The sequence below is a fragment of the Neoarthrinium moseri genome (assembly GCF_022829205.1).
Source record: "Neoarthrinium moseri strain CBS 164.80 chromosome Unknown scaffold92_Wmoseri_CBS_16480, whole genome shotgun sequence".
Lineage (NCBI taxonomy): Eukaryota > Fungi > Ascomycota > Sordariomycetes > Amphisphaeriales > Apiosporaceae > Neoarthrinium > Neoarthrinium moseri.
The window spans coordinates 1-16,346 of NW_026055206.1; the positions used below are offsets into that span (position 1 = coordinate 1).

The following is a 16,346-nucleotide window of genomic DNA, read 5'->3' on the forward strand; positions in this document are numbered from 1 at the left end:
GGGGGGGGTTCTACCACCATCCCCACTAAGGCTGGGATTCACTTGACGGCCTATTGTCACACCATCTCGTAAAGTACCTCGGTACTGGCCGAATCCAGACAGGTCGTGACAGTATCTTCTGCCAGCTACCTGCTATTGTACTTTGGAATCACAGACTTGAGGGCGCGAGTAGCACTCGGATGCCCCCCTGCTTTCTTCAGACCTTTGACGTCTTCTGACAAAGGGCCTGGAATAGGTGCTTACAAATCTTGATTAAGGACGAAATTTTCAGGAAATCAGACGTCTTCAGTGCACCTCTGCTTAGTAGAAGCTTGAACATGGCGAAGCAGGGTTTTGCGTGGCATACTGCGTCAAGAAGTGTTTTGCCTGTGCCCGTCTTGGCGTCAATGTCTGCTCCGGCCTTCAGCAATGCCTCAGTGACTTCCAGGGCTCCAATCTGCACAGACATATATAGAGGCGTGCCAATTCTTGACAAAGGTTGATTCAAGTCTGCGCCGTTCAGAACTAGTGTCTCGATCAGAATGCTTAGCGAACTGTCATACTCCGGGCTCGAAACGAATCTGAATGCATATGGGTATGGAGCGAATGTGTATCGAGCCATACAAGCGTGCAAAAACGGGCTTGTCTTGGGAACGTCGACTCCTGTTTCAATGAGTTGTACAGCAATATCATACCAACCAAGCACGCAAGCGCTTTCAAGAAGGGACATCCGGTCCTTCCCAGTCATCTCCTTGTAATCCTCGTGCGACTGAACTCGAACTTTAATATCAGCACCTTTCTTGAGAAGAAACCAGAAGCAAGCCCATTTTCTGCCGAAGAAAGCGTACACCAATGCCGTGTGACCCAATCTGTCTTGCTGGTTGACATCGAATCCAGGGAATTGATTAAGGATGGTCTTCAAAACACTGAGTAGCCCATATTGGGCCGCAAGATGCAAAGGTGGCTTCCCCGTGATCCCTCCATCCGCGGACGGATTGAGCGAAGCGCCTCGGAGTAGAAGCAAGTTTGCTGTAGACTCTCTGCCTAGGTGTAGTGCTGTCTGTAATGGCGAGGTCAAGCAATTGTTTGCCGCCCAGCTGATACTCCATGCTCCATCGTCCGGATGACAGTCGCAGTATGCATTGCAAATAGCGTCAATTTGGGCACCATGCCTTATAAGAAGATCAACAAGGTCGTGCGATCCATTCATAGAAGCAAGGTGTAACGGAGTCCACGTAAAAAGGCCGTAGGGGGCGAATGAAAGTCCGCTTAAGCCGCAGCGCCATACATCCAGGTGGGCCCGTGCAAACCGATCTTCGAGGCTGCTGTCGGGCTGGCTTGGAAATAGCAATTCGTTGCGATACAAATTGGACCAGCTGTGGATCGTGAAATTCGGATGTACTTGCATCGAGAGGACTCTCTGAGCCACAGAGATATTCCCGGACGTAACGGCCCAGCAAAGAAGTCGTTGCAGGTCTTCTCCTCTTAGTTGATCCCATAGTAGCCCTCCGAAAAAAACGTTGAAGCTACGGCAGACAGCTGCCAGCCTTGCCCAGTCACCACACTTGTCAAGACAGTTGGCGATCTCGAGAACCAGTTCGGTGGGTAGGTGCGTGAAATTCGCCATGGTGCTGGTCGGTGGATGTGTTGTTTCGCAAAGTGATGAAATGGGTGACTGTATGGGATGGAACAGGTGACTGAATGGGATGAAATGGGTGATAGAATGGGATGAATCAGGTGACCGAAGTCGCAAAGTTTGCTTGTCAATGAACACCAAGTCCAGGTTGAGCTGTTGGCTTGCCAGAAGTGACAGTCAGGCGGATGTGTGATCAGCCTGGTGGGTGTGAAGAAATGGGAAGAAAGAAGAAAATCAAACTGTCGCCGACCGCAGCGTGATTTCATAGAGTGCGTTCTTCTGAGACGAGGTGAATTTTGTAAGGACCAGAACAATCAAGCGAGTAAGTGCTGCACGTAGTGAATGCAATTTGGCCCATTGTTTTTAGTGAATTCGCAAGCTGAATCTGGTTGTCCAGGGTGAACAGTGGTTTAGTTGGTTGATTTTCTTCGTCGATTGTTCACCCAGTGACGACAAAGCTGATCTTAAACTTGTCGTCATTTTTGTAGAGTGGTATACAATCAACCTCAGAATTTTTAAGTGCAACCCCCCGATTTTGAACGAGGCAATACTGCAGACCTCGCGATGAGTGGCGTCGAGCGTTAGTATTGCACATAACGAAACGACCTTATGCAAGCTTGGTTGACTGACGGACACTGATACTCCCAATAACACGGTGATCTTTTGCCAAGTGTATACTATACGATACTATCTTCATATCTCATTCTTAACATATTGGCAGCGTGTTAAACAAGTGACTTTGATTTAGGGGATTCAGTAGCTTTGAGATACATAATAGCTTAATATAACAGTGTTGTATAGGTATCCAACAAAAGCATTAGAAACTCAACGAGGCGTTCAAAATTAATATGGGAACCCGGTCCCTAACATGCTTACATGTTTTTGTTCTTCGCATCCTAAAGAATCAAATGAAGATACTGCTCCTTCGGGGCTTCTTTAACTGAGCTGCAAATGATGTTCTAGATACTTTCAAGCTGAACATCGACGCACACAACTGAGGATGAAGAGATGGAGCACTTGTTTCAAAACTGAGAAACACGTTACGATCCATTGTTATACAAAAAGTGCCTTGCTAGCAATAATAATAACAGGTTTCCTACGCGGTAGACATGGCTTGCGGTCATATAATGGCCCATCTTTTCCCAAACCATGACAGTCAAACTGGAATGAAAAAGAAACAAACAAACACCTTAGGCAGATTTCACCACATCAAACCGATCCGTAGAGACAGTGTGATTGTCGCTACAAACTGTTCGTTGGTGCAGACGCTTCCCATTGCAAACATGAATTTCTGCCTGCGAAACATGACCTACAATGGCAGCATCACAACCAAGGGTATCCAGCAAAATATCTTGGGAACAAGGCGGTAGGGTATCATAATGTCAAAGGTGGTATTGAGTGCCTATGCCAATATCCGAACACAAAAGTACAAATGCCGCCTACACTAGCTTGCTTGCATTGACCAAACCTTCCGGGGGTGGGGGGAGACCACCCGCTCCTACGAGCATCCCACCCATTGAACACTGAACATTGCCGTGCGAACAATCATCTCCTCAACCAGTGACCGGGATGATCGTGTGCAGCCCCGGACCAAAACGTCCTGGCAGTATATTCCCGCATCAGGACATGAGGATCGCCATCCGTCTAAACACCATTCCTGTTCTAATCCCTTTGCCGCGCTGAAGCCGCTGATGGAGGCTGTGCAAGAAAGAAAAACGAACCCCGATAACCAACTCCGTCCATGACAAAATATAAAAATAGGGGACGACGCTGCTTCTTTTGACCTCGAGACGCCGTGATGATGCATCAATGCTTATGGATGTTCGTGTATTCCCGCACGTTGCGGGTATCATTAGGGGCGTCAGAAAAATTTCGACATGGCAGTGCTCAAGTCGATGAAATCAACGGGCTTGGTGACATAGTCACTGAAACCTGCTTGTACACATTTCTCCTGAACGTCTGACATGACGTTCGCCGATAAGGCTATGATCGGCAGTGGCCGGTAGTGATTCGCTTCCTCCCATTCTCGGATTTCCCGACATGCTTGGTAACCATCCTTGCGAGGCATGTGAAGATCACACTGTCTTTTGATTAGCATTATATGTATCGTCAAGGGCAGTGAATGAAGCTACGTACCAGGATAAGTGAGTAAAAGCCAGGTGGGTGCGAGAAGACCGCCTCAGTGCACTCCACACCGTCTGCGGCGATCTCTGCAACAATGCCGACCTTCTTCAGGTATCTGATCAGGACTTTCTGGTTAACTGGGTTATCCTCAACCAGCAGGACCTTATAGCCCTTATTGCCAATTCGCTTCTCAACATCAATGTAGTTCTGCTTTTGAGACTCTACCATCATTGCAGCGCTGGATCGATTTTGGTCTATACTCAAATCTCCAGACTTCGCAGGATCGAATACAGCAGCAAACCGCGAAGGCTTCACTGGCTTGTAGATGAACGTGACTCTGTTCTCAGAGAGCAGCTTTTGGTGTTCGCTATCTGAGGCGAGCTTGAGGACAGATTGGCGCTGGACTGAGTCGGAAAGAACGAGAACAGAAGTCTTCAGGCCCGAGGATGACATGACTTGGTCGATCATGTCAATGATTTCCTCGGCTGAGCCTAGATTGAGAACGACATGGGTAAAAGTGACGGATTCATCACCCCCTATCAGCTTTTGTGCTTCTTGAACCGTTGCCAGCGCAGTAATCTGATGAGGAACATCCTTGGGCAGTGTTATCTCGATGTGTTTCGTCGTGGCCTCCCTGCTGAAAGTTTGGGGACATATGATGAGGATCGAATACATTGGAGGTCTGAATTGGTGGAGATCTCCAGCAAATTTCGTAGCACCTGGCGTTGGAATGTCCCTTGTTGAAAGGCCCGCAGGCGGCATTTCAAGTCTGATCTGCGAAAGGTCTTGCCCACTTGCCTTTGCAGCTTCGCTGAAGTGGACGAGACCAACGTTTACAGACGAAACCGAAGATCGAGCCGTATTCTGTGACCGAACCGAGCGAACTGATGGATCAGAGCTCGCTGACGAAGTTAGGGTTGGTGATATCACGCCGACGTCTGAAGCGGGGCTGCCACTCTGGTTAGGCAACTCGGAGACCTTTTGCGAAAAGTCCGGACGGAGAGTCGATGTCGAGGTCTCTCCCGAAGATGATGGCCTCAGAGGAGCTGTTGCTGGAGTGCCAGGAATCTTAGGACGATCGTTTGCAGTGGGTAATCCAAATCTGGCGGTGAAAGTAAATGTCGAGCCCTTCCCAGGCACGGCAGTGCCGTCCATCTTCCCACCGTGAAGTTCAACTAGTTGCCTCGATATCACAAGACCCAACCCACTACCGCCGTGTTGTCGAGTACTACTTCCATCAATTTGGCTGAAGGGTTTGAAGATGAGATCCGCCTCCTCCTTCGTAAACCCCCGTCCAGTATCGATAATAGAGAATTCTAGCATAATCCCTGGCTGGTCTTGACCTCTGCTTCGGTCGCCAACAACCTTGCAACGGCTGAATACTTCACCTTGAGCAGTGAACTTAATGGCGTTGCCTATAACATTGAGCAGCACCTGGCGGATGCGGACCTTGTCGCCTTTAACCCAGGAAGGCACATCTTCCTCCACAACATAGTTGAGCTCCAGGCGTTTGGCAATGGCCATTGTCGAGACCAATTCGTTGACATCCTCGATGAGTGATCGTGTATGGAACCATTCAAAATTTAACTTCATCATCCCAGCGTCGACCTTCGAGAGGTCGAGGATGTCATTGATGATCATAAGTAAACTGTTCGCGCTTGTCTGAATGGTATTGGTGTAATCCCTTTGTTCTTCATTGAGAGTTGTGTCCTGCAGAAAGCTGACCATGCCGGATATTCCGATCAGTGGCGTCCGAATCTCGTGCGACATATTACTCAGGAACCTCGACTTGGATTCCATGGCTTCCTTAAGCTTGGTTTCTAGTAATTTGTGGTCGTTGATATCGGTAGCGGATCCAAAGTAGGAACTTTCGCCAGTTCCAAAATTGATGTTGTTGATCTCAACGCATCTGATTAGATGCCAACGATATTCACCGCTTTTGGACCTCAGCCGAAGTTCCGTGGTGTAGGAGAGGCGCCCTGTGCTGTCAGTCGCCACTTTGATGATGCCTTGCTTGGCTAATTCGCCCAGATCTGCAGTGGGTATATCGTAGTTTGAGCTACCGCTTGAACTGGGGTGTCGAGATAGTGGGCCTCTCGGGGTGTTCAGGGATGTGCTGCCGACTTTGGACGAGGTCGTTGTGGAAGCGTTCTTAGAGTCAACATTTGCCGTCGTCGTCTCGGAGGAGTTTCGCGTTGATCTGTCCAATGGTATCCTACACTTCGCCAGATCATCGGGGTGAACAAAGCCCATGAACCCAACGCCGAGAGAGTCTTCGAAACTTTGCCCCGTGTAGGAGAGCCACTGCTCGTTGGCGAATGTTATACCATCTTCTTCAGTAGCAGCGAAAATGATCTGAGGGATAAGGTTGGCCAGTAAGCGGTGCTTCGCCTCGGACGCTTCCACCTCCTCTTGGCGAGCTGCTACCAGCTCGGCAATCTTCTGGTCGTGAATGTCCATATAGGAGCCAATAAACTGGACAATCACGCCCCGCTTGTCCTTCGAAGCGATTGCACGTGCCTGGTGCCAACGGTAGGCGCCATCAAAACGCCGCAATCGGACTGAGTACGCAAACTGTTCACCCGTACGGAGTGAATGCGTCCATTTTTGGATGTAGCTCTCGCGGTCCTCGGGGTGCACACTGCCCCAGGGATCTACAATGAGGTCTGCGACGGTCTGACCCCTGTAGGATAGGTATCTACTGTTAACCCATACTATTTCGCCTGTACTAGGCAGAGCAACGAAAACATGAGCCGGCAGGGAATCTAACATCAGGCCCTTTAGCCTGTCAGACGGAGGCAACATGCTGACTTTGTCGTCACGCCCCGGTAGACCTGATGACTGATTCACATATGTCCCAGAAGGTAGTGACTGAAAGGTAGTTGCAAAATCGGCACCATACGAATGAAGCATGGTATGCTTATGGCCATCATGGTGGGCTGTACTAGGCCTGGTGACCATCTTGCGCGGCTCCTCAGGAGGTCGGTGGGACCTTGCATCAGGTGCTTTGTCTTGCATAATGGCTTCTTTGGCGACGACTCGCTTTCGGGAGGATGAAGTGGGGGGTCTGTCATCATGAGAAGGCTCAGCCTCCCCTGGCGTGAAGCTCAGCGCATCCTCGAAATTCGCCGAGGACACGCCCGTCCTGAAGGCCTGTCCGCTAACGGACCGCCTGTGAGCCCGCTCGATGGTGTTAGCAACTTCCTTTGGGCCCTGGGTCGGTCGATGACCAGGAGTCCGCGGTGCTACGTCTGTAGCTCCACCAAGTGGCTTTGCCGTGGACGCGAAGTAGCCATCGCCACCCATCTGGCCAGGACTTGTGCCCGTCGTACGCCTCTCTACCACTAGGCCAAAGGAACCAGGGTCCCAACCAGCAGCATCGCCAGGCGAACCGGCATTACTCCTCGATGGGCCTGAATAATCGCTAGGGCTCGTGATACTCCCAGAAATCGAGTTATGTGAGGGGTCATTGGATGCTGCGTAATTCAGTTGAGAAAATAATACGGGGTCAGCAAGTGGTCTTCCATCTGGACCCAGAGCGCCGAAACCCGCTGTCGAGGGCCGTTTGCGGTGGAGACCGGCGACCTCAGTTTCCAAGTTGGTGTAATGCCTGCAAAGGGAAAATGACGTCGCCAAGTGAGGAGCCAAATGCTCCAGGGAGTGACGTAAGTTGGAAGGGTACGGTATGATAGGGCTCAAGATCGACAGAATCGCAATCGGACTTTGGTGACTGTCTCTATACGAGTCTGAAGACGAGGGACGCTCAGCTGCGTTGAGTCCTGACTTGGTATCCATACGTCCTCTAGCAGTCCGTTGCTCTAAAGCAGACGAATTCAGCTTGAAAGATGCGGCCGACTTCGATAGTAGAATATGCTTCAAGGGGATGTGCAGTACTGTCCAAGAATTATCCACTCCTATGGTCTCAGGTGGCTGGATATTGGTGTAGTCGTGGGGGCTCGGTCCTGGATTAAAAGAGTCCTCATCGACCATGGCATCTGTGAAAAACGGGTTTTCTGATGGATCTGCCCGGACAGCAGGAGAGGGAGCTGGTGACTGAGACCAGGGAGAGGGCGGGGCTTGTTCGTACTCCTCATATCGCGGTGTCGGAGGACGGGGTTCCTCATCGTCGAGTACAGAAAGGAGGTCTGCTATGTTGGACCTATCCCCGGTGAGGTGCTTCATGCCCCTACCCGAGGGCTTCTGCCCGGTGACATTGCCAAGTAGAGATGAGAGTTTGGCACCTGGTTCTGTTCTCACAGGTTTCTTTGACTTCTTCTTTGACTTCTCTTCAACGCCTTGGTCTAGGTAAGGGTAGTTGCGAGTCAGAGCGATAACCTTACTTCGCTCAATGACACGCTTGACACCATTGTGGTCGATGAGAGGGTCTGCCTCAAGGTCTAACCCTTGCAAGACGGGAAGAACTCGACCCCTAACCTCAGCCCTTGGCGGAAGAGGAGCCTCCCAACTTGGAATTGGCTGTTGCTCTTCCACGGCATCGTGCTTCTCCAGCGCCTGCTTGTTCAGCGCATGACGCGGCGAGCTTGGCAAACGTTTTTCAGTTGCGGGAAAGTAGCTTTTGCTACGCGGCATAGCCGCAGGTCTCTTAGGCGTTGAGTTGGGGCTGTCCTGGAACTGATCCATCCTGTTATCCTTTTTGTCTTCGTAGGATGTGAAAGAATGTCGGTTTGGAATTGCTGGTCGCGGAGGCCGTTCGCTGGGCTGAGAGCCCTCGATGGTAAATGCCATCTCAGACAGTTCGTCGGCGCTGCTTGGAATCACGCTGCTTCTTCCCATGTAACCCATACTGTACTCATCCTCTTCCATCGAGTTGTAGGTTGCCTTCTGACCCCAGGGGACGTTTTCAAGATCCGTAGCGTCTGCCGGTACGGACAGCGTTACTCTTTCGGCCCTGTAGTGTAGTCTCATTATCTGAACCACGGCATTCCACCACGCATCGAGACCTGGCTCTGCGCTCAGCATCAAGGCCAGCTCGTAGAGATTAGGAGTGGGGAAGTCGAGGTTCTCGATCATGGGCGTGGCCCCAGGAGGCTGGAAAGTCATTGTCGAGGCGGGCGTAGAGGGATCCGAGCGCAGCTGATCGTGGAGTACAGTATTGCCAAATTGACCACCCGTTGCGTTCAGAATACCGCTCTGTAGCTGATTGTTGAAAGCCCTCTGGAAGGACATCGGCCCGTAGCTAGGCGTCGCCATGCGTGGAAACGGGTACGAGGGTGTCCTAGCTGCCATACCAGGTGTGAAGGCTGGTGTCGTGCCACCACGAACAGTTCTATTCGATTCGGTCGATGCCGTGAGGAGTTCGGAACTAGATACAGATCCGGAGGTCGGTGACAACGACAGCTCTTCGAGCACCGGGGAGGAATACTTCCTCTCCTGGTCTGATTGTGGACTTCGAACTGCCGCCTCCCGGCGCGCCAGGTCTCGCGCTAGTCGTTCCTTGTACTGCTTGATGACAGATTGAGGATCTATCACGTCGGGCGACCCCTGTGCAATGCTCACGGCCTTCCCCTTCTTCTTGTTGTCGCCCGGAGGCGGATTCGATTCGGCCCTCATGAGCTCCTGAATCCGGGGGGTCCTTTCTACGGGGAACTTGTCAGCGCTTCCTGATGCCCCATCGAAGCCACCCGAGCCTCCTCCCCCGCGGAGCGACAGCGGTTGCTCGTCGTGGTACGGCGTGTCGCCATGGCACGACGATGAAGATGGCCTTGACGGATGCCGCATGCCTTCTAACGAGTCATGGCAGCCGCAGTCGGTGTCTTGTTCGGTGTCAACATGGGCGTGTACGCGCGGGCACGGGTCGGATCGCGCATCGACGCCAGGGTCAGGATTGTCTGGTGCTGTCGGGGTCAATCTTGGAAGATCGGGAGTTGCGGAGGTTTGCTGCGGCATTCCTCATCGATGCATCCCCCCCTAGCAGAACAGGGGACCAAGTCGACGGGTGAGGGTGCAGTGTTTCGGCGTTCGCTTAAGAGGAAGAGGACGGGTTTCGGGGGGTGGGTGTGTTTCCGGCCCTGCGGCTGCGTGGTTGACTGCGAGCTGGACGCGGACTACGCGCACCGGTCGGGATGATGTACCAGTCGGTCGGGGTCCTGGGACCGGAGGACGCTGTTGTTGATGTGGTGCTGCCGTTATTCCCAGCGCTTGGGTCTGGGTCCGAGACTGGGTTGGCTGGAGTTGAGGAAATAAGCTGGTAAGTTACGGCGGATCGAGATTTGGTGGCACAGGCACGGTCTGGGATTAATGACGTAACAGGCGACAGCCCCCCGAAATAGACACGGACACGCCTGCGGCTGTCAGGTCAGGGTCTAGGGGTCGGCGAGCCGGGATGGAATTGAGGCACGAGCAGACGGCGGGCGAGCGACGACAGATGCGAATTCATCAGGTCACGAAGGCAAAACAGAGCATCCCGTGATGTTGGGTTGGAGGACCTAGTCTGCCGAATACCTAGCCTCGTTTCCAGGCTTTGAACATGGCGAGAGGGCCCCCCGATGGCAAGCCAAAACTTGGTGTTGCCATGGTCAGGCGTATCCACCGGCCTCATGCTGGCCTGGCAATCCTGGCACCAGGGCCTCCACTTTCCATCCCCTACGCCCACTATGCCTTGAATGTTGACAGGTATTCATCTACATAACAGTAGTATGGCCCATTTCGGCCGGCTTGATCACGGACAGAGCGGCAGCCAAGGCAGGCCCATTAATAATCGAACCGCGACCCGCACTATGTACAACGCCATCACCATGGCTAGTTGCTACCGACGAGTTGGGTTCTGATGAGGCGGCATGGCGGCATTGCGGCATGGGCGCCTCGCAGGCCCCCCAGGCCTAGGTATACCGCGACGGGGATGTGCCTGTCCCCAGCCTGTGCGGTGAGCTTGTTACCGCGACGATGTGAGAAGGGCCACTCCCATGATTCCGGCCGTCGTCTTTATTCAATGAAGATATCTGGGGCACCCGCTCTTGGGACAACCTAGTGCGCAGAGAGCCTTACCGGCTGTATGGCACGTGTAGGATGCCCTCTTTCCGCAGCTGGCCCATTCGCCGCATCGTCAGCCTCATCAGCGTCCATCGTTTCTGTGTCGCGCGGCTTTTACGTCATCCGTCTCTAGACATGGGACTTTGCCATGATTTCGTACGAGTCAGTGCAATATGCGTCCCATCTGCCCACCTTTCGTGTACTACCCTACTCAGTTGACCTGATTTGCTCGATAATTGAAGGACTGTCCTGCAGTGATATTCAATGCGTGCGCCGCCTCGGTCCTCCACCAGCTTCCCGTTTATGTTTCTTACAGCCCGGCGAGACTGGGCTTTGGCGCGGTCTACCCATCCCACATAAACCAAACCTTGGATCCATCCACACTACTCTTCACCACTACCCACATTTGGCAAAGCCGGAGGATTCTGGATTCGAACATTGCTCGTTTTTACTATGGGCATATCTGGGTTCTTACATTGCATTATCTGCTCATCGTCCCTACGATGCCTATGTCCATGACTTGAAAGCCGCTGCATTACAAAGGCACTTGTAATTACCCTCCTCCTGCCGCATTGCAGAAAGTCTCATCCTCCTCAACCCCCTCGCGGATATAACTTTACGTCACCACGTGGCTGTATGAGTCCAGACGGAATCAAATGGCCTAGTGTCCAGCCACGCTTTCGGTCTGGATCCGGGGACACCGCTCTAACCGCACACGCTTCAGCGAGCTAGAGGGCTCCAGACCATCTCGAGCTCTAGGGACTGACTAGTGGGCGAATCAAGCAGGTTCAAGTTGTCTTCAGCCCATCCAGAGTTTCAATGCCGACTGTTTACAGGAACAAGAATCGACCAAAGGGGAAATAGTCGGGCTTGGGAGCATTGTGAGCTCCAGGCTTGAGCGTGATTCTAGATCTCGAGAGCGGTGACTGGATCCTGCAAGGCATAGGCCCGATCTGGTAGTTTTTTGGCTTTACCCCCCCTCCTCCTTTTGTGCCACTCCATTCAGCCTGCGTTGTTAAGTCCTCATGGCCTCTATGCACTTTGAACCTTCCCGAGCCTGACTTACTGTCTACTAGGAGGCTCACTGTGACTTGATAGAGAGCCTTGAAATACCATACACAACAAGTTCACCAGGTCGGAGAGATCATCACAGCGCGAGGCCTGCTCTCATGCTGGATATGCCATTTTCGAGCCTTTTGTTCTGTCCTGGATCGCCGATTCAATTCCACGCTGAGCACAACAGTTGAAGCTGTGGAGTAGCACTGTTACAAATCTAGACCCAAAGGCGTGGCTTGCCAGTTACTACTTAGTGCCAAATATGCGCCCTTTGTCTCCGCGGAGCTATCAGCTAGGGTGCTTTGATCTCTAATTAAGGATTATTGATCGATGGCGGCTAGATCCCCGTCAGCCCTTGCTGCAATGCGATAGTTGGACCTCGACACGGCGGGAGCTAGATAAGCCAACTCCTTTGGAATAGATCTGTGGTGGGAAATTAGTACAGGAGCTGGGGAACAAGACGACCATCGTCCGGTCCTGGCATTCCTATCTGTAACACACCGGCCCATGATGCCGTGAAGACTGGGGCAAGGCTGCTTGAGCAAGAGACCTCAGCTCATGGCTGACAGGGCACGAGCAGAGAGGTTGCATTGCTGCATCTACTAGTTGAACTTGTTTCGTGTACGAATAATAGGATTGTCCGCGTAAATTTATAAGGGCTTCAAACCTCCTCACACTTAACAGAGCTGGAGGCTTCAGAAATAGCACGGCGCATAGAAGTGGCCAAAAGTCAACAATGTCAAAATATAGAGGCTCCAAGAGGCCTTGCAAGGTTCACGTCGAATCAACACGAAGATTCAATACGTGTTTATAGCGGGATACCGACGATTCTAAATTCTTATAGGAACATGAACAGTGGGGAGATAATGAACGGCACGGTACTGATTGGCTTTTCGGAGCGCTCCGGCTACCGTGGTAAAGATGGGCTAGAGGCTGAAGGTTAGTGCGAGTGGCTTCAGTCGGCGAACGGTGATCGGAGATCCGTCTCCGTCTATGTCACCGCGGCAGAGGATCTCCGCGTCCGTGTTGATTTGCATCGTAATGGCTGAAACTCATGATAACCAGGAAATTTTACCATCATTAGGTCAAGGTCCAGTTAGATCATCTAACCACTACATATTGAACCGAGCAAAAGGCATGTTGCGGTCCACTATTTGCGAGCGAAATCAGACAATTGGACAAGTTCTAGAAAACCATCCACCAGCATGACCACACTCGCTGATAAGTTCTCTACTGAGCCCCTGTCTCATAGCCAGACATTGGCTCCAGTGCTACTAACGGCCCAAGACGTCCGGCTGGCCGCCCGTGCCCAAACGTTCACATCCCCAACCTCGGGCTTGGCGCCGGGCTATCTACAGGCGAATCTGATAATCCTGCCGTCCCGGTACGCCTCCGACTTCCGGCTCCTCTGTGCCCGGAATCCGGTCCCGTGCCCACTCATCGCGGAATCCGCCTCTACGGGCTGCTTTAATGCTGTCAAGTCGTATATTCCTGGCTCGCCTGTGGCTTCGAACCTTGACATTCGGTGCGATGCGCCGCGGTATATGGTCTATCGTGATTCACAGCTCGTCAAGGCCGGGTGTCTGGACATTATAAATGAATGGAGCGACGACCACGTAGCGTTCTTGATTGGATGCTCGTTCGGCTTCGAGTCTGCGCTGGCAGCGGCCGGCCTGCCCCCGCGGCATACGGTCATGGGAAAGAACGTGCCTATGTACCGGACCAATGTGCCCATGTGTCCGGCGGGTGTCTTCAGTGGAAGCACGTACGTTGTGTCGATGCGGCCGTACAAGGCGTGTGATATCGAGAAGGTGAGGCGGATCACGCGAGGATACAATGCCACGCATGGTGAGCCGATCGCTTGGGGCTGGGATGCGGTAGCAAAGCTAGGCATTGGGAGCATCGACCAGGTCCAATGGGGTGATGCTCCCGTTACCTTGGATGGGAGGCCGTTGGGAGAGATGTCAGGTTCGGAGGAGGAATTGCCCGTCTTCTGGGGCTGTGGGGTGACTCCTCAAGAAGCTGTCATGCGAGCGAATCTCGAAGGGATAGTCATGGGTCATGCGCCAGGATACATGCTGGTCATTGATAGTCAAGATGATGATATAGTGAAGGCGACTTACACGTAGGGGAAATTTGGAAGTGTGCCCATTGAATGTATGGCGAACAGTTATTTTCCTTTTCCTTTTCTTGGGCGTTATGTATTCATCAATGTACTCTCACAAACGTGTTACAGGATTTACTTCACGTTGGTCACCTGATCCGCATAGGTCGGAGTCGTATAGAATAGTACCAAGGTGGCAGTTGTGGATATATTAGTCATTATGACGAGGAAACCACAGAAAAATTTAGCATGGATATGAGAATACAACATAGGCTCACATTCGATTCTAGCAAAAACTGTTGTTTCACAAATTGTCATTGAAGCCCCCCGGCTGGGCCAGACATATTGTCCCAAGACATTTGCTCAGGCATGAAGTCAGTATCCAGTAGAAACCCCAAGTCAGCATCGGAAATCTGAAGGTCCATGCTGCCCCCTACCAAGTCCGAACTATTCGCAGCGCCGAAATCAGCCAAGAATCCAAAATCTAGCACAGGATCTCGGCCTTGTTGGTCTTGATGATCCGCAGGTTTCAGCTCCATCGCGCGCATGACGCTCTGGCGAATTTCAATAATACATGGCCATGTATACTTGATCTGGTCCATGGCATCGAGGACAACATCAATAGACTTCAAAGTTGCTGTGTCATCTTTCGGGGCGTTTTCGAGTACTCTCTTCATCAAGATTGTTCCAGCAGTAACTGACAGGGTGTGCACAAAATCTAGAGGAAGCGCCGAGAATTTGTAAAATCTTGCATAGGTCTTCAAGAGGCGCAACATAGCCTGCAAGGACTCGTAGCATATCTCCACATCCTCACTTTGAGCAACCTCTGGCTTGTCAAATAGGTGGCGCGGAGGTCGGTGCAGTACTATCATTGCCGTATGGAAGAGCATACTAATTTCATGTAAGCAAAGGCCGGCAAAATCAGGGACAGAGGAGGCACTCACTGCAAATGGAGTACGAATTGCTGCACCGGACCGCTGCTCCACTGGTTCCAGTAGAGTTTACCTGGTAGTGTTGCCAGCCACTTGTGTAGGGAAACATGAATACGCTGAGCATTGGTGGCTAGCACAGCGCTGTCAGCGTTGTGCCTTCGGTTCTCGAAAAGGTCCGTGATCATTATATGAATGATCTTATAAAGCTCAGTCCGGTAGATGAAGCTGCCAGACAAGGCAATACCATCCTCATATGCGGTGGCAGATACATCCTTGGCAATATAGGTTTCGAGGAGGCCCTGCCAGTCATCTGGATAGGGAATACGGATCGTGTTCCGCACATCTGATTCATGAGGATAGAGCGCCGGTGGGCGGCCAAAATACAAGCTGATCTGCTTATCGGCGTTGAACGCAGCCCAGTACACCCTCCGCAGGATCTCCCGGTCACGGTCGATTTGAGATTCAGAGGAACCTTGCCAGTTGTTTGGATCGAGATGGAGACCCATCTCATGTGCCAATCGAAAAGCCATGCCACAGAATAACCACCCTTTTGATGCTTTACCGTGTCCAATGAATCGATACCCTAAAAGGATCAGAGCTTGGAGAATTGTCAAGTCTGGCTTGTCTAGTGATGCATATATCAAGAACTCAGCCTGGCCGGCGAAGACCTCGGAGACAGACAGCATAGAAGGGTCGGCGGAGGCCAATGCACCCATAGCACAGATGGCGTATAATAGAACATCCGAATAATAACGACCGGCGCCTGTGTCGTAGTCTCGCAAGAAAAACTCTCGGTATACGCACATGCTGTAAGGGTATTGCTCTTTGAAAAAGGTTGCCATCAAGCTCTGACATGTATCATCGTGAGGAGAATACGGGAACTGCCCCCCACCCTCTGAAAGCAACGAAGGGGAGCTATCGCTTTCGCATCTCACGAATGGTGCTTCCACCTCGTTTGGAGTCGAAGAAGACGGTGAATCATCGGCAACGTGTAGTTGGAAAAGACTTGTGCTTCCGAAAAACTGTGAGGCGTTACCAGCTCTCAATTTTCTTAGCTGCCCAGCTCGAGCTCTTGCAAATGCTAACTCAAGGTCAGTAGACATATCCGTTTTGGTTTCTGGGGTGAGTCCATCCTCGGAGCTAGCGGGCTTGCGAGCATAACCTGCGAGCATCTCGTCTCGCTTGGCATTATCTGCGGCGGCCAGTTGTTGGATGAACAGCTCCAACGATGCGACGTTGCGTTCCAGAGCCAGGACGTAGCTCTTCGGGACAGGTCTTCTGGTCTATGAGCTGGAATTCTGTACGGATCGAAGACAACTGACCTTTGCTTCTCCCCTAAGCCTGATATTACGCACGTAGTGCCTGCTTTCTTGCACCCTACACACGGCTGCTGACGGTCACATTTGATCTGAACATTCGGTTAATATCTGTGAATATCACTCAGAGCCATAATAACGCTTGCTTTTCTCCTGCGACATCTCTCGCATCTGAGATGAGTTTCATCAGTTAATATATATACTCTCTG

The 16,346-nt window shown here is 51.8% G+C and overlaps 3 protein-coding genes across 3 annotated transcripts; 1 reads left to right on the forward strand and 2 right to left on the reverse strand.

Moving 5' to 3' along the window:
* Window positions 1-196: 196 nt before the first annotated feature.
* Window positions 197-1,606, reverse strand: JN550_012674 (uncharacterized protein; the record flags this gene model as incomplete). Its single annotated transcript, XM_049311176.1, has 1 exon — window positions 197-1,606. One exon carries the CDS (start codon window positions 1,604-1,606, stop codon window positions 197-199), a length of 1,410 nt encoding a protein of 469 aa, XP_049165322.1.
* A 1,870-nt stretch (window positions 1,607-3,476) lies between these two features.
* Window positions 3,477-9,646, reverse strand: JN550_012675 (uncharacterized protein; the record flags this gene model as incomplete). The annotated part of the gene is made up of 2 exons (XM_049311177.1): window positions 3,477-3,695; window positions 3,752-9,646. The coding sequence occupies 2 exons, from the start codon at window positions 9,644-9,646 to the stop codon at window positions 3,477-3,479; spliced, it is 6,114 nt and encodes a 2,037-aa protein (XP_049165323.1).
* Window positions 9,647-12,990: 3,344 nt separating this feature from the next.
* On the forward strand, window positions 12,991-13,914 carry JN550_012676 (uncharacterized protein; the record flags this gene model as incomplete). Its single annotated transcript, XM_049311178.1, has 1 exon — window positions 12,991-13,914. One exon carries the CDS (start codon window positions 12,991-12,993, stop codon window positions 13,912-13,914), a length of 924 nt encoding a protein of 307 aa, XP_049165324.1.
* Between the last annotated feature and the right edge of the window lie 2,432 nt (window positions 13,915-16,346).